Genomic DNA, 24,397 nt, shown 5'->3' with positions numbered 1-24,397 from the left:
CATCTCCTGCTACTTCTCACTCGTATACTAACCCAGTCATATTCGCTAATTCTTTTTTTCTCATTTTTCACTTTTATTAGGTAGAATTGTTAGAGTTTGACTGCACATATACAATGTAGTGCTTGTAAATACATGTACACAATATACTGAACATATTTTTAAAAATTTACATATGTGTACTGTTCATTGTTTCTGAGAACGTTTAGAGCTTCAGCTTTTTAAACTTACATTGAATGGTGCTAAATGAATCTGTGCTTTTAAACTTAATTCAATTTGTGCTTAACGTCCATGCAGTTTTAAGTTCTGCTGGATTCTGGGTCTGAGTGTCCAGATAAACAGGGGTCCCAATATGGATTCCACTGGAACTACCACTACCTGATCAGTTTGAATTCAATAAATATAATTAGTAGACTGCTAGAGATAATCAATTCTGATGATCATGAAGAGGTAGGATTGCTCTTACCTAATGCAAATAAGGAGGAGTATGTCTAGAATTCACGGCATTCATGGGGCATCCCTTGGCTTCCATGTCCAGTGGTAACTGGGAATAGACAGTGGTGGCAACCACAACCAAACATGGGCAAGGCAACCAAGGGCTCAGATCCTCAGGATGAGAGTTACTGTCACTCTATTAGCTGAAGTGCAGGCTAATGGTTAGGGAGATTACAATGGGTGATGGAGAGGGAACATGAATATTAATTACAGCCTCAGGACCGGTTGTATTAGTGTGGCCTGCTCCTCGTCCCACCAACTCTCTTGTATTAAATCTTTAGCAGAGCCCTTCCTGGTAGGTTCTCAAGCATTGCTTTTATGAATAAATTAATTCAAGACTAATTTTTACATTTCCAAAGAGCATTACAATCACAGGGATAAATATGAAACAGGTTAACTGCTTACTTCAGTACTATTCCTTATTATTTATTAAATGATAATTTAATTTAGTAAATGATAATTGTTAGATCTTTGGAAACAGAGTTCTATTAATAATAATTGAGTGTTTTTACTCCTCCAGGTTTTGCTCAAGCAAGCCAGTTTAACTATGGAGTTGATAATGCTGAGGTGGGAAACAGCGTGCAGTTAGTTTCTTCTTTCCGATCAATTTCTTGTGACGTGGAAAAAGATTCGAGTCATTCAACTCAAATTACATGCTATACTAGGTATGTTTTAAAGTACCTTTAATGACATCATTTTCATCCTATCAGAATTACAGTTATGCATTTTAGTATTATAATAGTTTTATTGTTCTGGCTATTACAATAATATTCTGATTATCAGCTATTATTTTTGATTTCATGATATTTAGACTGTTTTATATGTTTATTATATTCATATAATGCTCCTTCCACATATTGGCATGATCACAATATATTCTGTACCCTGTCCCAGGTTACTAGAGCTATTCTCTTATCATTTTTGATCTCTTTTAGAAGACAAATTACTACTATTAAATTGTAATGATGCTTCTCAAAATATCAAAATTATGCCTTCCTGTCCCGTTTGATTAATTTTGTTCAGAATCTTGACATAGTCATTAAGATTAAAGATGATCATTTTGTAGATTGACATTTCAAGTGCTTTAGTATCAGCCCAAATTGATGTTTGTTATTAGCAACTTAGGGGGGGAATTAATCATTTTAAATTGCAGCTTTCACAATTGAGACAGGTGGCACGTATTCCAGAGGATGTCATCTACATTAGGCTTGATAGCGGTTTTTCAGCTTACTTAGGGAGAAACTTGATTAGAACTTTTTAAAAAGCAATGCATAAAATAATTGTACCAAGGTGATATATGACTGTTTTAAATGGTTATTGTTACGTTTGTTTTCCTTTTCAATACGCATCAGTGCATTAGTCAGAATAAATGTGTGCCTGAGGACCACGATGTTAGAATTTGTGGTACACAGTTCAGGGTGGAGATCATCTTTCCATTATGTAGAATGGAATTTAATTGTACAAAAGTTAGAATTTTAGACACTTTTTTCCAAAAATGACATGTAATTGGGTGCAGTACTTTGCATTAATGCTACACATTAAATAAAAGAGTTGTGCATTCCTTATGTGTTCATTTGCCTTCCAGAGCAATGCCAGAAGATTCCTACACTGTTAGAGTCAGTGTGGATGGGGTTCCTATTACAGAAAGTAATACCTGCAAAGGCCACATCAACAGCTGGGCCTGCAGCTTCTATGTATGTAGCATCTCCTCTCTAACTTACATGTAATTGAGCTGTGCTTTCTTTCTTGCAGAACTGGGTTTTTATTTTTTAATTTTGCAGGTGGTTATCTATTTCCACATTAAAAAATTTACTAGCCTGTAGTGAAGGATAATTTCAGCCAGTTTTAATTATCTCCTATAGAAATGGAATCTCTTTTTATCATTTTATGTTTTCCTTTTCAAATTAATTTTATTAGTAAATTAAATACTTTCAAATTATTTTCTTGTTCACACGACTTTCTCTCTTTCTCTGTCTCTGCTTTTTAGTTTAATTTTTCTTTTTCTATTTTCATTAGACTCGCCTTTATTTGAAATAGAAACATAGCTGTTTCCCCTTCTTTATACTTCCTAATGCAATGAGATAAAATGTGACTGCAGGTAGCATAGAGCCATTCAGAATTTAGTTACCCTCACTATAGGTGTTTAAAATAATACATTTTCTTCTAAGGACCACCTCATATATTTTGAAAAATTGTAACTATGATTTAAGTTGTCAGTTACTGAGTACTATAATGTTGTAATATAAGGTGAAATGCTGGGGAAATTAGTAATGACTTTTGTCCTCAAGAAGCATTGATGATTCCCAAATATATTGCCAAATATGATTCTGAAATACCTCTGTCTCTCTTCTCTCTCCCTAAATGTGGTGCCATGGTTTGTTTCCTAGAATAAAACACCTAAATGGCCCCCAGCAAGTCTTAAACTGGACTTCTTGTATTCCTCCTTAAACCCACTTTTTGTTTGATATTTCTCACCATCTCAAGCTAGAAACCTGGGACATCCCTGGATTCTTCCTTGCCTACATCTTCAGCTCCACAGCTATTCAGAAACTGAACCAGGATAATCCTGCCCTCTATATCAGCTCTGAAGTTCATCAGCTCTGAAGTTCATCATCTCCTGATCTTTTTTCCTGCCATGGCCTTTTTCGATTCTGGTCTTGTCATTTCTCACCCATTATCCTGTAGCCTGTTGGTCTCTTCATCCTTCTTCACTGCACTGTTCAGATGCACCATCAAAACCATGCGTATTATTATGTCTTTCCCCTGCTCAGTATCCATCCTTCAGCCGTTATCTGTAGGTTTCTTTTACTGTATCACAGTCTGGAACCAGTTCTGTTTCTAACAGTGTCTTCTAACTTTCTCCCAAACCAAGGACCCCTATGACTTACTCATTTTTGCTTAGTGAGTCCTGCTCTTTGCTCAGGATTCTTAAAATTCCCCTGGGAATAGCTAAGTGATTTTCTCCACTGGGTTCCTCCAATAGATAGTGGCTTAGCACTATGTCTCAGGGTTCAGATGCAGGGCTTATTATGTATTCTGACTTGGTCATATGAAACTATGCCTCAGTTTCTTCATTTTTTGTAGAATGGAGATGTATAAAATGGAGATTATCTCACAGCATCATGTAAAATGGATTAAATGATATTAATAAGGTGATCAGAAAGAGCCTAGCACATAGTAACTACTATACTTCAGTGTTTTTATCTATATATTCCATTTATTACTATTTTAGATTAGACCATTATTTATAATATGGTTATGTCTATATAAGTAATATTATACTATGATTATATTTCTCTCTCATACAATATTTTGTTTTTCTTGGAGTTAATAATTGCCTTTTTTTTTTTGGTGGGGGGAGGTAATTAGGTTTATTTATTTACTTATACTTTTTAAGGGAGGTATTGAGGATTGAACCCAGGATCTTATGCATGCAAGGCACATGCTCTACCATTGAGCTTTACCGTCCCCCCAGTAATTGGCTTTTTATGTGTATATTTGCCTAGTTTTCTGTGTATCGAACTCTCCACCAGAAGTATGGCTTTTTTTTTCCAATATATTCAGACCATTAGGTAATTTATCAAATCATCTCTGCCTAGAAAATATTACTCCTGAATCCCTCTGTGCTCCTACTCCAGTCTGCACAGGCTGTTCTCTAGATATTCTGCACAGCAGTCAGTCATCACGGGATCTGCCTTCATCAGCTTTCTGGGTATTTCCTGCCTCTCTCCCTCATGTCACTACCTGCTTCCTAAATCCTCTGACTTCCACTTTCTTGATTTACTACCCCCTCATTTTAGTGCAGCAAAGTGTACTTAGAAAATAAAATCCTTCTACTAACAGGTTAAATTAAAAGTCTTCTAATACTAAAACTGTCATGCTATGCTCACATTTGGTTGACAGTTTAGTTGGGTATGGAACTCTAGTTTGGAAATAAATTTCACTTGGAATTTTGAAATCATATCTTCACTGTTTCCTGGCCCTGTGAGTCTTAAACTATCTATGGTGAAAGATCAGCTTTTAAGAAATTTCTAGTCTGTTGAGGATCAGTATCATGTAAAATACAATAAAAATGTCATAGCAGTGTCCAGCTGTGATAAAATTTCCTAAGTGCTTATTATTACTTTTTATTCTTATCAAAGACCAATAACAAACATTTTGCACACTTTTATTGGGTTGTTTAAAACCCTTTAAAAAAGTACATACTTGCAGCATCTAACCCTCATACTATTTTCTGATTTTATGTTTAATACCTTTGATCATTATCCTTGACTGCTGTTATTATTCAGATTAATTATTCTTAATTTTCTGAACCTTCTTTCTTCTTTTTCTATTTTCTGAAAATGATTTGCTTAGTCAGCTTCATTGATTCTTGTCTTCTTTGCAGATGATGTACTAAATTGAAAATCTGTTTCTGATCTAGCTTCTCAAGTTGTAATGGTAACTAATATGTCGTTTAATGTGCGCTCTTCTATTACTTTTGCCACAGATATGATTCATATGAGGATACTGTGGCTTAGAGAGACTGACTTGCAGACAACTTGGTTGTGCCTCTGCCTTTTCTATTACTCTACCTCTAAAAGTGACATTTTGCCCGAAGTCTGTTTGACTAGGTGTTTTACTTCCTATCATTTTTACATAGATTCTCTATTAAAAAAGAATGAGTCTCAAATCATTCTTGGCCTCACATTTTGAAATTTCTCTTTTTTGGCAGTCTGAAAAAAATCTGTCCTTTTACTTTAGGTGGAAATCTGGGCATCTTTCTTCTAGGTTGTCCCTGAATGAGAACTGGGATTGGTAGGGACAGGGGACAGCTGGCATTTACTGAGAATCTACTTTGCGTGAGGTTATTTTGCTCGTATAATTTTTGTATCCACGCAGAGGCCGTCCTTTTCTCCGCCGGCAACCTTCCTCCTCCAAAAAGCTTCCCCAAAAATGCTGCCCATGTTTATGTCCTCTTCTGTTCTCTGAGGCACTCTTGTGCTTCTGCAGGTGGACTCTTCTCCATCTATTTCTAGCTCACTTGTTTTCTCCTACATTATTTGTTTTTAGGTATAGGTTTTGATCTGCACATATCCCAGTTATTGAGGAATCTTTGTTTGACCATCAGCTCTGTTTTTCACCTGTTCAGAATGAATTTTGTTTTTCAATTATAGTACATCTCCCTTTTGCGGTAATTCTTTCTCTTTCTAAACTTTCTTATATGTAAAAAGGAATATTTTGACAGTCATATTATGGATATTGTTTAAATATAAATAATATAAGAAGCAGAGATATTTCATAAAACTAGGAACAAAACAGAGGTAAGATTGCTTATCAACAGTATTATTTTACAGGCAAAAAATTTCAGAACCCCAACAATAAGAAGCATCACACCTTTGTCTGGAACTCCAGGTCTGTTATATGACAGCTGAAATATCTTTTTTGGTTTATAGTAGTTAATTAATTTGTTTTTTGTTTTTTAGTATATAAAATTACTATGATACCTGAAAATTTATAAATGGCATTTTTTGATTCTAAAATAACTAAAAGAATTTTTAAATGCTTTTCAATATCTGCATCTGAATCTATTATACTGTATTCAACTCTCCCTCTATTAGACATTCAGCTGGCTTCCAGTGTTTCTTGTAATAATTATAGTTATATTAGTTTATAATTCCAACAGGAATATGTGAGAATGCCGTCTTCTGTAACCTTGACGATTCTAGGTATTCTTTTTTTTCAATAATTTGTATGAAAAATATAGTAGGGCTTTTTCCTAATTCTTCCAATTCTTTGATTTATGTAATTAATTTTGTATTTATTAACCATTTGTATTTCTTCTTTGTACAAATTACTGGTTCACCTCCTGGTAATTTAAGGCTAGTCAATCTTTCCCATATTAAGTTACAAGAATTCTTTGATTTTAAGACTGTTAACCATATATATATTGTATAGGTGGGAAATATTTTTTGAATTTATTATTTGCTTTTAAAATCTATTAATGATGTTTCTACTAGACAATTTTTATTATCAAATCTGTAGATCTTAACCTTTTTACTTCTCCCTTTATTTTTATGCTATAGAAGATCCCACCATCCTAATTATTATATACAATATAAATAATATAAATAAAATCTATAAATTTTCACTTATTTTTTGAGAGTTTTTATGGTTTTATTGTTTATATTTGATTTTTATTTCACCTAGAATTTATTTCATTTTTTGGTATAAGGCAGGGATCTTATTTACTTTTTTTCAAATAAATCACCCATGATCCAAGCAATATTAATTGAATAATTCATACTGTCTTCCATGAAACACCTCTTTAATCTATAAATACTCATAGATACCTCTTTAATACTGTAAATATTCATTTACATTTTATTGTATTTGTTAGAAATTTCAGAACAATGCTAAACAGTAGTGATGAACACAAGATGTAAGTGTCTAGATGCTGGTTTTATTGGGAAAAACCCTAGAGTTTTAATATTAAGCACATGGGTATATGAATAGATAATCTTACACAGAACTTTTTGTTTGTTTTTAGGCACACTAATAACAATCCAAGGCAGAATCTTCACTGACGTCTATGGAAGTAATACTGCACTAAGCTCAAACGGGAAAAATGTTAGGATTTTGAGGTAAATTTTTTTATTGTTTATTTTTATTTTATTTTATTTTTATAAACATGTTCTAGGGCTCAAAGGAATAAGTAATTTTACGAACCAGATATTGGGGCAATTATTTTTTTTTAATTGAAGTATAGTCAGTTTACAATTCTGTGTCAATTTCCAGTGTACAGCATAATAATTCAGTCGTACATATACCTACATAGATTCCTTTTCATATTCTTTTTCATTATAGGTTACTACAAGATATTGAATATAGTTCCCTGTTCTATACAGTATAAATTTGTTGTCTATTTTATATGTAGTAGTTAGTAACTGCAAGTCTCGAAAATTTTTGATACTGAAACATATTCTTATCACTCACAGATTAGATATGATATACCATGAATAATGGCTCCAGTGATACTAAAAACCCCTGCAGTGTGATGGTATTAATCAGTGCTTTTCAGCCATAGTATAGGAAGAAAAATAGACTATTGCATGATTCATTGGCGTAGAAGCAGTGGCCAGTATACCTTTCTCTTTTGGTCTGACATAATTGCTTACTTTTCTGTGATGAATTTTATTAATAGAAGGTACATGGAAGCAAGTCCAGTAGTTCAAATTGGGCTAAAGTCATAGAACTTCATTACTGGAGAACTTGCTTAATCTAACTGCCTCATTTTACACATATTTTTAAAAAAACCTCTGAAGCCTGGAGGTCTATTGCTTAGTCAAAGTCAGGAGAAAAACCCGAGTCTTCTAACAGGCAGTTTGGCACTGTGTCTTTTACCCATGGTGTACAGGAAAGTGCTGAAACTAAAACAGTCAATAACTTATTAACAGGCTAGGATTTGAATCCTGGTTCCTCCAGATACTGACTGTGGATCAGATGGTAACATTGGCTGATTACCTAACCTCAAAAAATATTGTCTACCTTTAGGACAGGAAACTAGCACCGTCACTAGGGTTATCTTCCTATAGCTTAGGTGGGGTTATCTCAGTCCTGCCTTAAAAGACTGAAAGTCCTGTTCATTTCCTACAGAAGGAAGTACTGAGTCAGTATCACAGCTTTCAAGATGCTTCATTCTTACTGAACACGTGTAAAATGGATAAATTAAATAATAATTCAGACAGCACATAATAATAATAATCCAGCATGTACATATGCATATATAATTTTGTAAAACATGCAGTTTGAAAAGTTTTACTGAATAAAATCAAGATGATTTATCTGGCATTTTATGAGGTAGAAGTCTCAATTAAATCACATTTGCATGAATCTATAATATTCTGGAAAAATTCATACTGATTCCTTATATATAATAAAAGAACTACTAAATAGAGAAATAAATAATTAGTGTTTTATATGGACAGTTTAGTATAAACAGATATTTTTGTCTACTTCCGTATAGTTGAATGTTATGAATAGCTTATATTCCAATTTTTAGCTTGGGTTTCAAAGCCATCCTTTGCATAATGATGCAAGGAAATAGAAATTTTAACTTTCAGAGTGATTCCTTTTTTTCCCCCACTGTGGTTGAAATTTACTTCTGTTTAATACAAAGAAAGAGATAGAAATTATTTCATGAAATCACAGAATCATGGTCAAAAGAGACCTGAGAGGTGAGGCTGCCCAGTCCTCCTTAATATTTTGGTAACCCTGAGATACTGTATATAAATATAGAAAAAAATTCACACACCTGTTATTCGGAGAGGCGAAGGTTTTAGAGCCGTACTTATCTCATTTCTACCACATTCATTGTAACACTGGGGCCCTCAAGGCATTTCATTGTGCCTGAATTCTGTTAGCAGGAAGTAGTGGGCTGAGTCTTGCGCAGAAAGTCAGGAGGCCCAAATGCTTAAGCTGCTTCTGCTTCTCACAAGTCTTTACAATTTGGCCAAATCTCTACATTCAGACCAGGTACGAATGATAGAGGATATGCAAATGACTAAAGGACCTAGTGCTTACAAAGGAGCTTTTGGTCTAAAAGGTCAGATGAGAAAAAAAAAATCTAAATATATGTATTTAAGGCCAAATAGGGTAGTATTGCCAATGGTCTGGGCAAACCCAAACCATTGTGGGGGTTACAGGGTATGGTTGAGAGCATACGCTGGACCACGGCTGTCCGGATTTGAATTCCTGCTCTACCCCTTACTGGCTGCAGGTTTGGGCAGACTGCTTAACCTCCCTGCCTCAGTCTCTTCATCTGTAAAATGGAAGGATAATAGTTACTCACCCATAAGATAGCTGCAAGGACTAAATGTAGTAATTAACTATAAATGTTGGCTGCTAAACTTCTTATTTAGTTGCAGTGAGGCAAGAGTTTAGAATGGGAATATGAATTCATGAATCTGTATATTGGGCACAGTAATTCAGTTAACTTTCTTTATAACCGAAGGTAATGATAAATTAAAGAATTTGTGTGTAAAAGTATATTGAAAAGTTCAAAGTTCTCTGCAAATGGAAGTTCCTACTTTTTATAGTTCATGTTTGTATCTGGCCTTATTTTGTGTCTGGAATTTGCCGTCCCAGAAGCTGGGGTGGGGAGGGTTATTCCGCTGTTGCAGAGTGAGATTCCAGTTACCTGCAAGCCTCCAATCTACCAGGTTCTGTCAGCCTTAAAGCAACAGGTTGAGTTTATCAGCTGGGGAAATGCAAAGGCAGATTTTCTTCTTAGCTTCTAATCCTTCTCAGCTTCTTGATCCTGTTTCATTGGCATTGATGCTATTAGACATTCTCTTCATCCTGATTACTTTGTGGGACCTTTGCTGTGACCTTACCTAATTCCTACAGTATGAAACTTAACTACAAAATTATATTTTAAATTTGACTTAATTGAACTTCAGGTGGAAGAGTTCCCATTATCTACATTTTTTATTCTTTTTTATGAATTTTATTTTGTTTGGGGGGGAAGGTAATTAGGTTTATTTATTTATTTATTTTAATGGTGGTACTGGGGATTGAACCTTGGGCTTTGTGCATGTTAGACACACACTCTAGCACTGAGCTATACCTATCCCTACATTTTCTGTTCTAAAGATATTTATCACTTTCTAACACACTGAATATATTATGATTATCATATTTATTATCATTCTTCCCCAGTCAGAATGTCAGTCCCATAAACTCAAAGGTCTTTGTTCTGTTCACTGATGTGTTCCACTATCAACAGCAAGAACTGCAACATAATAAGCAGTCTATACATGTTTGTTGAGTGAGTGAGTGAGTGATGGATAATAATAAGTGAGAGAAGAAGATATAAGGTGGCAGTAAACTTGGTGGGAGGAGAACATTTTGAAACGATTTATTAAGCATTACTTGATCTTTCCCAATAAATTATTTATACAGAGTTTATACTGGAGGAATGCCCTGTGAACTTCTCATACCACAATCTGATAATCTGTAAGTAATTCACATAATTTTTTTCAAAAAATAAATAGTGGATATCAACACACTAAATTTAGTAGTAATTCTTAGCAATGTTGCATAGCTGAATGCTTTATAATGCAGTATAAATTATAATATTTAATATAGTAAGTTATCCATCATTTGTATAGTTAGATGTAACCTGATATCCCCTGTCTCCAGTATAGTATGATATAAACTATTACATAGATTATTATGAGAAAGATGGTTTGAGAAATATCTTTATCAAATAATTGTTTCACTTGGTAGCATTTTAAATTCTTTAAAGGAATATCAATGAGGATAGCCAAATTAATTACAAAATATTTAATTTTTAAATGAAGTTTTCTTATTTTAAAAAGTCAATAACTTCAACCAGGTCTAGGAAATATTTTCATTTTACAAAAATTCTTGTTGTAAGCAACAGTTTCTATCCTGATACATATTCTGAAATTCATAAGATGTTTTTAAGGGAAACACAGTATTTTAAAACTTTAGTGTCAGTATGAACTTTTAAATTAACATATATATTTTATTAGGTATGGTCTAAAACTAGATCACCCAAATGGAGACATGGGTTCTATGATTTGTAAGATGACTGGAACTTACATTGGTAAGTGTTGATCATCATTCTTCAGAGTTCTCAGAAAAGCCTGGCTATCCCCTTGTTTTGTATTCTCCTGGGTCTCTCCTGTAGCCTCATCCCTTTTTTTTAAAGTTAGTATTTCCTCTTTAACTTGGCTTCTTTTCCATGTCATGTAAGCGTGTATGAATTACCTTTTTCCTAAGGTTTACATTGAAGGTAATCTTCAAATTTCTTTTTTCTTTTCTTCTGTCATCTGGATGATTCCATTACTAATTTAGCTGTTTCCTCTGTAGCCTTAATTTTATTCTGTTTTTTCCCCTTTGCTCAGTGTACTTCAGACACATAAACCTTTTAGTTTTTGAATGAGCTTTATTCCTTCTGTCTCAGAGCCTTCATCAACTTCCTATCCTGAGAATTTCTGATAAAAGGTCATGTTTTCAAAAACGCCTTCCCTGATCCCCTGCCTTGTATTCTCAAAAGTCGCTCTCCTTTTCCTTGATTGCTTTATCACAATTTTTAGTTCTCTGTGTCATTGCTTTTAACGGACTGTAGCCTACACTTTAATATGCTCTGTGAGGAAAAGAGCAAACCGTGCTCACCCTCCATCTCTCAACCTAGAGCCGAGTGTCTGAGCCAGGTAAATGGACGCTGAATGAAAGAAACTGAAGGCATTATGGTTACATATATGTTTTTCCCTTCTTCTCCGTTCATTATTATATTTTGTCAGGTTTTTCTGATTTTAACCTTAAGACATCTTATTTTGTATATTTTAAAGTACTAGGTACTTTTTAAATATATTTCAGTTTTCATTTCTTTGATGATAGATAGATGGTTGTATAAAATACAGTGTTAATTTGTATTTCTTTACTTTGTTTTTAAATCAGCTTTATAATATATAGTTATTGTTATTTTGTGATTGAGAATTTAATTGATTGTGTATTTTAATTAATTCCAGGTCATCACAATGTCAGCTTCATCTTGGATAGTGATTATGGAAGGTAGGTCATTTTGTAAATAATGATTTTCATATTTGATTCAACTGGGTAAATAAAATAAAAATGTCTATTTACTTTGTGCTATAGATCCCAAGATTAAAAAATTGATCACCTTCTCCCCCTATATTAACATTTACGGGGTCTGTAACTCCCTTTCAGTCATAATTTGTGCCTTTCAATTATTGGGAAATCTAGCATTACCTAAAATAATAAATTAAAAAATCTTTGGTTGTGATATTGAAGCATTATTTTATGTTTTGTAGCCCTTCATATGTAATTTAAATTGTTTTGGTAACTAAGTAATTAAATTTTGATTTGAACTAATGTAAGAATAAATAAAACCTCATGGTTAATATTACCTGATAATAGTTTTCTTTTAAAGTATCAGAACAAGTAGAGTTGTGAAAGATGGTAGTTCTAGCTTTGATTGTTAATTTTAATGCCAATGTTAATAACTTGTATTTGTGATTTGTAATAAAACTAGAACTTATATTTCCAGATATTCTACATCCTAATTTCAGTAAGCAAGACCATCACACGTTTGTAGAAATATCAGAATATGCAAATCTCAACACATGTTGCAAATCTTATTGATAATAATAATGAGCATTTAGTGGCAGGCATGATATGAAGCACTTTACATATATTATCGAGTTTAATACTCCCAAAGGACCTATAAATTGAATGTTATCATCCACCCCATATTGCACACTGGGAAAATGAGACTCAGGAACATTAAATGATTTGCTCCAGGGTATTCAGCTGGCAGGAAGCAGAGTTAGTGTGTGAACCCACGCAGTCCAACTCCAGGGCCTAAGCCTTTTATTCCAGTGCTCTGCCAGGACTGATGGAGGGTTTCAGTCACAGAACCACGTCCCATCATCATCCTGACCCAGGATTCTCTACCGTGGTAGGATCACCGCATTCCTGAGAGCAAATGTGTGGGGGCATTTGTTGGCTGGCCCAGTAACTGGAGCATGTTAATGGCCTTTTATGGGCAGGACCATGACGTGCCAAGCCTAAATGAATTGTTCTTCCCAAAATGTCATGTCATCTCCCATTAGGAAAATGAGCCAGTTGATAGAGATCCAAGTATGTCACATTAGCTAGCCATCCAATACTAATATATCTGTAATAAATCAATGATAAGATAGGTCTATTGATTTATTTTTGTCTCTGAAGAGAGACTCAGTGATTAACAAGTTTGGAAATAATGGCAGTATTATAATCAAAGTAGATGTTATTCCCATCCAGTGTTTACAGATTGCAAGAGAAGGATGAGATTTGGTCCCTGCATGTATGGAAATGGAGTTGACCTGGTGAGACCAAATCCATTATCATTGTATTTAGAGAAGAACTAGTTCTAGACATCCAAAGGTGATAGGTTTATAACCATGTTATAAACCTGGGCTGGACACTTAATTATAAAACTATATAGACTACAGCAAAACCATGAAGAATATGATACTTCAAAACAAGCCGGAGTGGATGAAATGTAAACAGGGCTAAGATTTACCTTTATGACTCACAGTCCCAAGACTTAACTGTAGTTTTCTGCATGGACATAGCATGGCCTACTTACATATAACTTGGTAAGATAGGACAATCGGATTTTATTGAAAAATATTAGGAAAACATGTTAGAAGCAACAATTATGGAGTTTTAAATGATTTCCTGAATATGGTTCTTTTATGCTCTCAATGTCATTCTTCCTAAGGTGAGAAAAATGAATTCTTAGTTCTGAGTCTGTATGAAAGGTACTAATTGCCAAATCCATCATATGTCTCTCAGAGAAATAATTATCCAAAAATAGAAGGTTTGAGTGATCAAGCTTGAATGTGATTGATAAGTGTACATAAATCAATATGCAGCAATAACATGCCCTTAAATTTTTAATTTTAAAGAGCCAGCAAATTTGTACTTATATTGGCGAAAATATTGCATAAGATTGTTAATTCTGTGATCTTGACTTATAATTCTTTTGTTGTTAAGACAATAGCATTCCTTTTGTATTAATGTCTCAGAATTAAAGGAATTGTGTTTCTGTATAAAACAATCCTATGAATTTAATATAACTGTTAAAAATATGACATTTACTATTTAAAAGCCTAGTTTTGAAATGTTAAGTCACTTTATAAGTTATAAAATCCATATTTTACAAATTTCAAGAGCATTCCTAAATATCAGATGAACCGATTAAGGACCACTGTGGTACCCATTTTGTATTTATTTTTATAGCCAACCTTCTCTCTTCTATTACTCCAAGTTCAAACAACAGCTGTTCCAAACTGATAAGGTTCAGATGAGGCTGCCTTAATTGAGAAATGTCTAGCCATTATCAATGAATTAGTGAAAATCACCTCAATGTCATACCAAATAAATTACATCCTAATTTTATTTTAGAAGGCAATTTCCCCACCAACTTCAGAAACAAAGTTAATTTTTCAGATGCGGGATCTGACCACAGACAATATTGTTGGAACTGGCATCATTTCAGATCTTTGAGAAATCAGTTGAAAGGCCAATAACATAAAAATGTGAAATCCAATATGCACTTCTTAAATAGCTAATTTAGCATAAAATATTTTCAGGGACTCTTTAGCTTTGCAAATGTGCATTATAATGCCTGCGTTAGATTTACAGGGAATTAACTATTGGTCTCTACCACAAGGTTTGCATTTTCCTTTTAGATTCCAATTCAGTGTGTTATAATTGTGATGAATGGGTTTTAGATCTTAACATTTGAGTTTTTAAACTTTTTTAATTATGAATTTCATTGAGGTGATAAAAAGAGCAGTGTTTAATTTCTAGGATCAATTTCTTCCCTTCCTAACCCTCTTGGCTATGGAAGTACAAGTGTATAGCTGTCAAAATTGTGAATAGACTCTGTGTTTATTAAGGGTGACTTAAGTCTGGTGGATTGTTGTTAACTTGCTTTCATCCGTTTGCATTCTCATGCAAATTAGGGTCAGGAGAGGAGAAAGGTGTAGTACACAGGTTAGGAGCCAGGGCTCTGGACTCAAACTGCCAGGGTTCAAATTCTGTTTCTGCTGCTTTACTGTCTTTGTGATCTTGAGTAAGATAAAAATTCTCAGTTTTACCTACCTCACAGGGTTGGTGTAAAAATTAAATAACATAATAAATTAAAAGCTTTAAAAAAAACTTAGCATACCTGATAAGTGTTCAACAGTGCCAGCTTTTCTGACACTGAATGGGTTATAATAGTATGGAAAGCCCCAGGGTGGTCAGCAGAAGAGCCCAGCTTTTATGAAGGGTAATCCTCCTGTCTCTTTATTGTTTTATGTTAATATAAATTCTTACTTTATCAACTATAATTTATACATAATAAAGTGAACGTATTTTAAGTGTGCAGTTCAGTGGGTTCTGACAAATATACATTTGTGTATATGTATATTTGTGTAATCAGTAAGTACATCAGAATACTGAACATTTTCATCTTCCTTAAAATTCTTTCCTGCTCCTTTGTAAATTAAATGATTTCTGTCACTAAAGTAAAAAAAAATATTTCCTAAAATAAAGGTCATTTTTAAAGCAGGAATTTTTACTTTTTTTTTTAAACAGGAGTTTCCCACAAAAAATGGCATATTTTGTTTCTTCTCTCAATAAAATTTCAATGTTTCAAACATATGCAGGTATGTAACCTTTCTGTGTATGTGTGTTTTGTGAAACAGGAAGTGAGAGAGATGTGTATACTTCATTTCATCAAGTCAAATACAGCAATGATTGTAAAGTATACTATATTATTTTGTGTAATTCTAAGAAAGGAAAAACACCTAAGATGGGGAGTTTAACAGGAAGCCCTGACATTAAGCTAGAATCCCCAAAACTACATTTCTGGTGTAAGATTGATTGAGAAATAAACGTATCACATTAGAAGAGACAGCAGGGAAACTTGTGCAACTCAACTTGGGCTATTGGTCAAAGGAGGAAAAAAAAGATCTTTGCTGTCAGATTAAACCACAAGCCAGCACTCTCTGAGATTTATGCTCTCAGTGTGGCCCCAAAATGATCCTCAAGCAGATCATAATTCATTCTAATTTAAAGAGAATTTTAAAGAGGTCTCAGGTTGGTAGTGCCCCTGGTAGAGTGTCCGAAGCAAACTCAAATTCTCCTAGAATAATTGTACTTCGTTTCATGTCTGTGGTGATTCAGATTTCAAAGATGTCCAAATGTGGGGAAAAAAATTGTGTCTGGGAATGAATCAAATATGATCTGCCTTGGCTTTTTCTAGGAACTTATTTAATGTGAAACTCATATGTAAAAATACATAGAACTTTGATAGGTTGAACGAATAAGAATAAATTTTAATAAAAGTCCACTGTATATCATGCACTTGGCTATTTTGCCAGTGTACCTAAGACTTTTATATATAAAGCCACAAGAATTCTCATCATACTTAATGTATTGGTAGGTGAGAAAAATATAGATATAAGGTGTTGGCCCATAAATATAAGAAAGATTCATTCTTCAAGAGCATAGGGGAGAAGAGGCTGTTCTCCCGCCTTCCTGCTCTCTTCTGGACTCAAACATCTGTGCCCAGCCCAGATTTTCCTTACTCTCTGGATCCTTCCATTACCAGAGTCTCTTTAGTACCAGTTACCACTAACGCCTGGTCCCCAGGGGATGTAGGTGTCTGTGAAAGCCATGTTTATCGTCCTCTTTGCAGGACTGTATCAGAGACAAAATAATGAAACCCCTGAATCATTCATTTGGTCATTCAGTACCATTCAGTACCTGTGCTGTGCTATGTGCTGTGGCTAGGTAATTTGGAAAATCTGTAAAAAGTCAGACATTTAGGTTTATGTGCACTATTCATGGTGTTTTCTTTCATGTGCTTCCCCTCACCGCTCCCAGAGGTCACTACGATTTCACCTTCACAAGGAAGCATTCAAGGTGGCACCAGGCTAACAATAAGTGGACGGTTCTTTGATCAGACAGATTTCCCAGTCAGAGTTCTAGTTGGAGGTATTTTTCATGACTTTTAATATATTACTTTATAAGAACAAGTCCTGCCTTTTCTTTAATAATGTGTAAGAAGAGTAACAGCCTTTTCTCAATTAATGTCTTAATTTTAAAGTAGCTGGGTATTTGCAGATGGGCATTTGGTTCTGGGACTTGATGCTTTTCCCACTGCAATCTTCCAGTGAGGACCAATCCTTTCAGCCTTACGTGACCAGGATTTGGGCTCTGAGGTCATCACAGAGGGCACTGCATAGCAGCATCGTGGCTGCCGTCAACAAATTCCTTGCCACACTCAGAGATGCATGCCCCCTCTGTTTAATAGACTCTTAAATGTCCTTTTTGAACTATTGTTATTTCCCAGTGGGTTGGCTGATTTGGGGGAAATTTAAAGTGGTGTTTAGGGATACTCTCTTCATTCTCTTGTCATATACTGTGCCTTGTCTGGACATCAGTAATTACTGATGATATTGGCCTTGGAAAGAGCATTAATTAATGTGTTATATGTTCACAAATGCACAGAAGGCTTGACTCTCTGGTTATGCACCATTTTCATATGTCTGGTGCAGATCTGACCAGAGGTAGGGAGCTGGGCAGCTCAAATGGGAGGCTGGGGATGAACGTCATAGTGGAGATCTTCCTACTTATGACCTTACCTACCTTGATGGACAGGATGCCTTCCCTTGCACCTGGCATGTAATTTTTCCGATACAGCCCTATTCTCAGGTGCTTTCTGCTTTTAAGGAATCTGCCTATGATTCAGCCAAAATGTGATAATGTGATTTTGAGAAAAGAAGTTCATAGAAAGCAACCTTGTGTAACATTTGTACAGTGTCTTCTATCTCCATGAATCCTTGCTGGCCACCTGCATAAATATTAAAATCTAGGCCAAAAGTCTTTAAAATTTCATATAATATGTTATCCTGATCAGATATTTTGTTTTAAATATTGAAAGCATGGACATGAAATTTTTTTAATTTATAGAATGTGTTTTATGATCTGGCATTAGGATACAGCTGATACACAGAGATAACATGTTAATTTTTATTGTATTTCATTGCCATTAATGTGACAGCCAGATTTGAGATTTTTGAATCTTCAATAATTTCTTGAAAATAATTATTTTTTGGTATCTTCCCTTTACTCCAAACAAAATATGTTTGAGTGGTTTATTATACTGTTCAAATGTACTTTTTTCCAGTTCAATTATCTTGCATCCCCAAAGCATTCAAAGTAGTAAAAGGTTGTGTTGAAGTATAAATTTTCCAGACCACCAAACAAAACTTGGCAAATACACTTTCCTCCATCTCCCTTGCCTCATTATTCATGGGTTATTTCCATTTCAGTAAATAGTGAAGGAGAGCTGACCTTACATGAGGTACCATGAGGGGCACACAGGGGTCTAAAATGTAGACTCTTCCTCAGGTCTAATTGTGCTTGTGTATAAGTACTGTCATTCTCATTTAGCCCCTTGTTTGTTTTGGTTTCAATCTGCCTGTGAAAATACCATTTACCGTTTATTATCCCTTTTGCTTTCATCTGAAAAACTTGGACAAAACCACCTAAGAGGACTGGGATCATCTACCTTTGTAAATTCTGAACATCGTAAATCTATTCAGAAACTTTACTCTTAGGAACAAAATACAAGGCTTCACTTTGGACCCAGAAGTAAAATCTTTTTACGATAACATCGTTTCATCAAATATTTAATTTTTTTTCTCAGAGATTATGAAATATTCTAACTCAGACTTGTGAGATTTTGCCAGGAAAATGTTGCCTTGTGGAAGCACAACAATTGATAAGCGTTAATGGAGAACATGTAAAGGAAATGAAGACCCATCTTTGCCTCTTGCTTGTGCAACTTGGTTTTGGTTGAAAAAAGCACTTCCAGATAAGCTGGTGTGATTTGCATTCTGAAGCTCTGTAGTAATAGTTCTGCCCTTGCTTCTCTGTAGGTCAACCCTGTGATATTTTGAATGTCACAGAAAATACCATATGTTGCAGAACGCCCCCTAAGCCTGATATTCCCAGAACTGTATATCCAGGTAAGTTGCCGTAAGAGAGAAGGACCGTTTCTATATTTGCACAGGGAAAATTTTATTGACAGGTATCTTTAGTGTCTTAGTCCGTTCAGGCTCCTATGACAGAATGCCATGGACTGAGGAGCTTGTAAGCAACCTTGATCTCACACAGCTCTGAAGGCAGGAGTCAACGGCCTTGGCACTGGCAGACTGGGTGTCTCGTGAGGCCTGCTTTCTTCTAGATGAGGCCTTTCCAGGGCCGGGGGGCTCTGTGGGGTCTCTTTCATAAAAGCACTAATCCTGTTCATGGGCTGTTCATGGCCTCAATGCTTCCCAGAGGCCCCACCTCCTAACACCATCACACTGGGCATTAGGTTTCAACATCTGAGTTCTGAGGGATGTGAACACTCAGCTGGTAACAATAGTAACAGAAATATTATTTGAACTTTTTAGAGTTTGTAGTGAGACATACTACATTTCTTCCTAGCTTTTTTCTTTATACTTTCTGGACTAGGAAATACTTCTATTGAAAAAGCTGCCTCAAGGCTGCAGCAGTGGAGGTAAACCTGGCCTAAGTTCCTCAGACACCTTGTGAAAACAGCATGTTTCTGTTGATAGGTTAGGTGGGTGCCTTCATTTCAAATCAAATGATTATTACTAAACGTTGGTACAAGCTACATGGAGAGTTCTCAAATGCTTTTTTCCTGCTTGAAACATAAATGGCAGAGGTTAAATCCTTGTCTAGAATGATTTAGAAGTGATAACAGGGATGGAGGGAAGTGGAACTCAAAATTCTGTCACCTGTGGCCAGTGAAAGTGGACTGGAGCCTTGATATCTGCAGCTATACCCCTGGGCTCCTGTGCACATGTGCAAGTGGACTCTGTATCTCATCTTGTGCACCCAGTGAAATCAGCTTATAATTGTCTCATTGGCTGGTATTTGAAGTCGAATAAATTCAGCTTATTAACCTCCTAAATTTCCTTGTTTTGAATGATTTTTTTTTAAATAACCAGTTTAGGAGGAGAATTTCAATATTTATCACTGATAATGTTAAAGAAAATTGTGGATACCAGAGAACACGGCTGCTGTAAAAGGTTGAAGTACTTAAGCTTTTCTCTAAATGAACTTAGGGCAAGAGGAGTAGCCATTATTTTCCAGGTCCAAACACCCCCGACAAGCTTAAGGCTGCTGGAGGAAGGCCTGATCCAGATTGTGATTCTATGTTAAGAAAGAAAAATTAAAAAGTGAGATGCTCCCTTATGATTAGGAAAAGCATTATACTGGCAAGTGTAGGTTCACTTTAATGAGGATGTTCTGTGTCTGATCCTTTCCAAGAAGGAGGTGACATCCTACAGCAGAAGTATGTTGGGAAAAAGAAAAGGAAAAACAAATACTGACAGAAATCTTAAGGCCAACAGTGTCTGTCCTTTGATTAATTATAAGCCATTAATTGAGTAACTTTTATTAGAGAGGATGATCAAGGTGAAGTTTTTGTAATCAAATGGTTTGAATCTTAAAGTTTTGAGTCTTGACTATATAAAGCAACAGCAGTCATATCAAAAGTAATAATTATTATATTATTATTATCTTACATAAAGCACTCACTAAGTACCAGGTATTTTACGTATATATGACATCCAACCCCCACAGCAGCCATGCAAATCCTAATATTGCTCTCATTTGATATATGTAGAATCTGAGGTACAGATATGTCTTAATAGCACTCTATCCTCTGGGTACAGATATACGCAGGGGTGGGTGTAACTGTTTTGTTCCCACACGTGCTCTAAAAATGTGAGTAGGAGTAGAACATCCATAATTGCCACCCAAGTAGAAGACTTCGAGGTACAGCATCAAAATTCTGATGAAAGTCTTCTTTTATTTTGTTATGTTCAGGTGGGAGAGGCCTAAAGCTTGAGGTATGGAATAACAGCCGGCCAGTCCATCTTGAAGAGATACTCGAATACAATGAAAAGACTCCAGGGTACCTGGGTGCCAGTTGGGTAGATTCAGCGTCCTATGTTTGGCCCATGGAACAAGACACATTCGTTGCACGCTTCAGTGGGTTTTTGGTGGCTCCGGATTCTGATGTTTATAGATTCTACATCAAAGGTGATGACCGTTATGCTATTTATTTCAGCCAGACTGGACTTCCAGAAGACAAGGTAGGGAAGTCACAGAATACCACTTGATATTATAGAAACAATACGGTGACCTTATATATATATATCCCATTTATTCGACACCAAAACCAAAGATATATCAAAGAATTTATGTGATGGGTTCTTGGCTATTTCAACACATGTGATATGAACCATAAAGTCATTATAGAAAACCCATGGCCTAAAAGAAAATGCTTCCGCATACCTAATTTTTCTCTAGCAAAGAAAAAAACATACACTTCCTTTAAAATTGAAGATTATTTTTATTGTGAAAGAATTATAATCACAGGAAATTTGGAGAAGCACACAAATATTTCACTATTCTATTAGATTTGTTTCATTATTACTTGGTCATGAGATTAAAGTCTATTATCTCCTTCTGTCTGTGTCTTGGTTTTTACATAAATAGGATCATATATCCAATTTTATAGTCATTTTTTGGTCACATACTAGTTTTTTCACATATTATTAAATAATTTATATATCACCATTTTTAATGACTGAATAGTATGTTATTGCATGAGTTTACTGAACTTAGGTAACTTTCCCCATACTGATAAGTTCTTAAATTCTGATTTTTTATAACCATAAATAATACTCTGTTGAACACTTGTGTTCATCAAATTATTCTGTATTTTATGTTATTTCTTTAGGACAGTCTCACAAATGTGAAACTAATAGATCAAATAAGAAGAATATTTTATGACTCATTCTATATATGGCAAGATTGTCTCCCAAATGGATGGACAAGTTTAAATTCTTGCCTTTGAAACATGAATTCCAATTTTACTGTAGCTTTTCAGCAAGTTTCCTTTAAAGATGGTATGAGAAGCCCAAAGTCTTCTCTTTCTAGTATGCAGACCCATTTGGTGATCCTTGGCAACTTTCAGACCTTCCTTTAATAATCTCACTTGGATTAAGTCCCTCGAAGTTCTCCGTAGAGCAAAAGAATACTTTATTTAACAATAACAATCTTCCTCCCATTATGGGTCTTTCAATTTCCCATTGCAGTTTTAATGGTCTGTGTGTATTCATGGAACAATGGGGTTGATGTTAGTTAAGGGCAAAAGAAATGAACTGAGCTTTGATAAGTTTTTAAAATTCCATTTCATCATGGATGACAGACCTTAGAAACCTGAAGTATTTTCACATTTTTCTATTCATAAAATTTCCATGACTGTCAGAAATAATAAATGATAAATAAATACTGAAAAGTTTTATTAATACATTCTCTCCTCCCTCCCCTGTCTTTTTGGGATAAGATGAGGATTGCGTATCATTCTTCCAATGCCAACAGTTATTTTTCCAGTCCAACACAAAGATCAGATGACATTCATCTTCAGAAAGGAAAAGAGTAAGATTTTTTTCTTTTCTTTAAGTTCTTGTGTAGTATTTAAAAACTATAAGTTTGTATCTAAAAATATTTTATTTGTTTTGTTGGTAGAAGTGACACTAGTTTATTGGTTTAATTTATAATTAGTCATTCTCTATAATTTTGTCAAGTTTTATTTCTGTATTTTCAAGAATACTGTCATTCAGCTAACCAGATATTTGAAATCTAAATTATTCTTGTTACAGAAATTAGAATTTGGGGAAATTTACTTAATCCTGCTTTAGTTTCTTACTAGGACCTTCCAGTTAATCAAGCCATATAATTTCTCTGCTCCTATTTTTCTCTGTTGCTAGAGAAAAATCACAAAACTGCATGGATTGGTGCCACACTTAATATATTTAATATTCACTGATTTATTCCAGACCCTGGGCCAGGTACTGGAAACTTAATACAAAGGATATTATGATAGACTCCCTGCCCTTACAGAGTATATTTAGTGCTGAAAGATTAATTCCAGGGAGAAAATGAGGGTATCATTCAATGGCTAATAATCCATTTGAATCCAATTCAAAAAGCCATTCAGGACCCTAAGAAAATGAGGAGTAAAAGGCACAATATGTGCAAAACAGCTAAGTTATATGGAGAACCTCAAAAGATTTATTGAAACCATCTTCCATTTACCATTTGCATCTGTTAGGTTTTGCTGCATAAGAAACAAGTCCCCCAAATTTAGTAGCTAAAGCAACCCAGTTTTGTAATTGGCTGGGTAGTTATTTTGATACCAACCAGTTTGACTAGCTTAGTTGGTTATTGATGGTCTCGGATGGCCTCATTCACATATCTGGAGCCTCATCAGTTGGCATGGTGGGGACTTAGATACCTGGAATGTCTTACTCCACATGGTCTCTCATCTTTAAGGAGGCTAGCCCAGGCTTGTCACAATGTCCGTGAGGCAAAAAAGGCAATTCATAATGCACATGTACTCTTTAAGACTCTATTTGTGTCACATTTGCTAATATCCCGTTGGCCAAAGCAAATGGCCAAACCTAGATTCATCAGGTGAAGAAATGGACTTCACTTCTTGGTGGGAGAAGTTTCTTGTTTGTTTGTTTGTTTGTTTCCCATTCTACCACATCACCCTTCAGATAATGATTAGACTGTGCTCATAGGCAGCACACTGGAGATCTGATGGAGTTGGACAGACAGAGTTCATATCAGGAGTACCTGAGAAAAATCACACAGTGTTCTCACTGAAGCCATAGGAATAACAGTGTGAGGAAAGCATTCCATTTTCTCCTCCTTCCTCTGCTATCACTTCTTTACATACATGAGCATTTTCTCTTTTAGCCAAGATCACTGTGCCAGTTCAGGGTAAGTGGGGTACCTCGTTAATCCCTACTGCTATTAAATGTCAATACACCTTCAGACTTTGCCTTGACCTTGGAAAATGAGTTTAGTTTACCCGCTTGGCAAGAGCACAGAGCTTGCATGAAAGTGATTCATAATACATCAGCTGCCTGGTGTCTGTGCTTCTGCAAACTAGCGTGGAATTTGCACACCGGTGCATACAGTGATGGCTGTGAGCTCTAAAATTGAGGCCACTCTAGCTGGTTTATTGCACAGTGGTCCCTGGGGCCTTTCCAAAGGTAGCTCATTTTGCCAATTCATTCTACTCAGATAATACAGCCCCATCTATAAGTGCATGTCTCTTTGGTCACCCTCTTTTGTACTTTGAATCCTGCTTCAGTTACTAGTTTTTAAATAATCTTTCAATCTTTAAAATGCTCTTAGTCTCTGTTATTCATATGAATTAAAGAGAATAAGAAAT

The 24,397-nt window shown here is 35.0% G+C and overlaps 1 protein-coding gene across 1 annotated transcript in view; it reads left to right on the top strand.

The window, feature by feature from the left end:
• The window catches only part of PKHD1L1 (PKHD1 like 1), a 134,044-nt gene that overhangs the window by 7,740 nt on the left and 101,907 nt on the right, over positions 1–24,397 (top strand). The window contains exons 3-14 of the mRNA XM_010985141.3: positions 1,013–1,157; positions 2,078–2,186; positions 5,829–5,886; positions 7,022–7,115; positions 10,435–10,488; positions 11,031–11,104; positions 12,033–12,075; positions 15,655–15,725; positions 16,948–17,058; positions 19,008–19,097; positions 20,971–21,239; positions 22,499–22,590. Of these exons, the coding sequence (XP_010983443.3) occupies positions 1,013–1,157; positions 2,078–2,186; positions 5,829–5,886; positions 7,022–7,115; positions 10,435–10,488; positions 11,031–11,104; positions 12,033–12,075; positions 15,655–15,725; positions 16,948–17,058; positions 19,008–19,097; positions 20,971–21,239; positions 22,499–22,590 (1,210 nt within the window). The remainder of the gene's footprint in view (positions 1–1,012; positions 1,158–2,077; positions 2,187–5,828; positions 5,887–7,021; positions 7,116–10,434; positions 10,489–11,030; positions 11,105–12,032; positions 12,076–15,654; positions 15,726–16,947; positions 17,059–19,007; positions 19,098–20,970; positions 21,240–22,498; positions 22,591–24,397) is intronic.

Source organism: Camelus dromedarius, chromosome 20 (assembly GCF_036321535.1).
Source record: "Camelus dromedarius isolate mCamDro1 chromosome 20, mCamDro1.pat, whole genome shotgun sequence".
In the NCBI taxonomy this organism is placed as follows: Eukaryota; Metazoa; Chordata; class Mammalia; order Artiodactyla; family Camelidae; genus Camelus; species Camelus dromedarius.
This window is presented reverse-complemented; position numbering and strand designations above follow the sequence as displayed.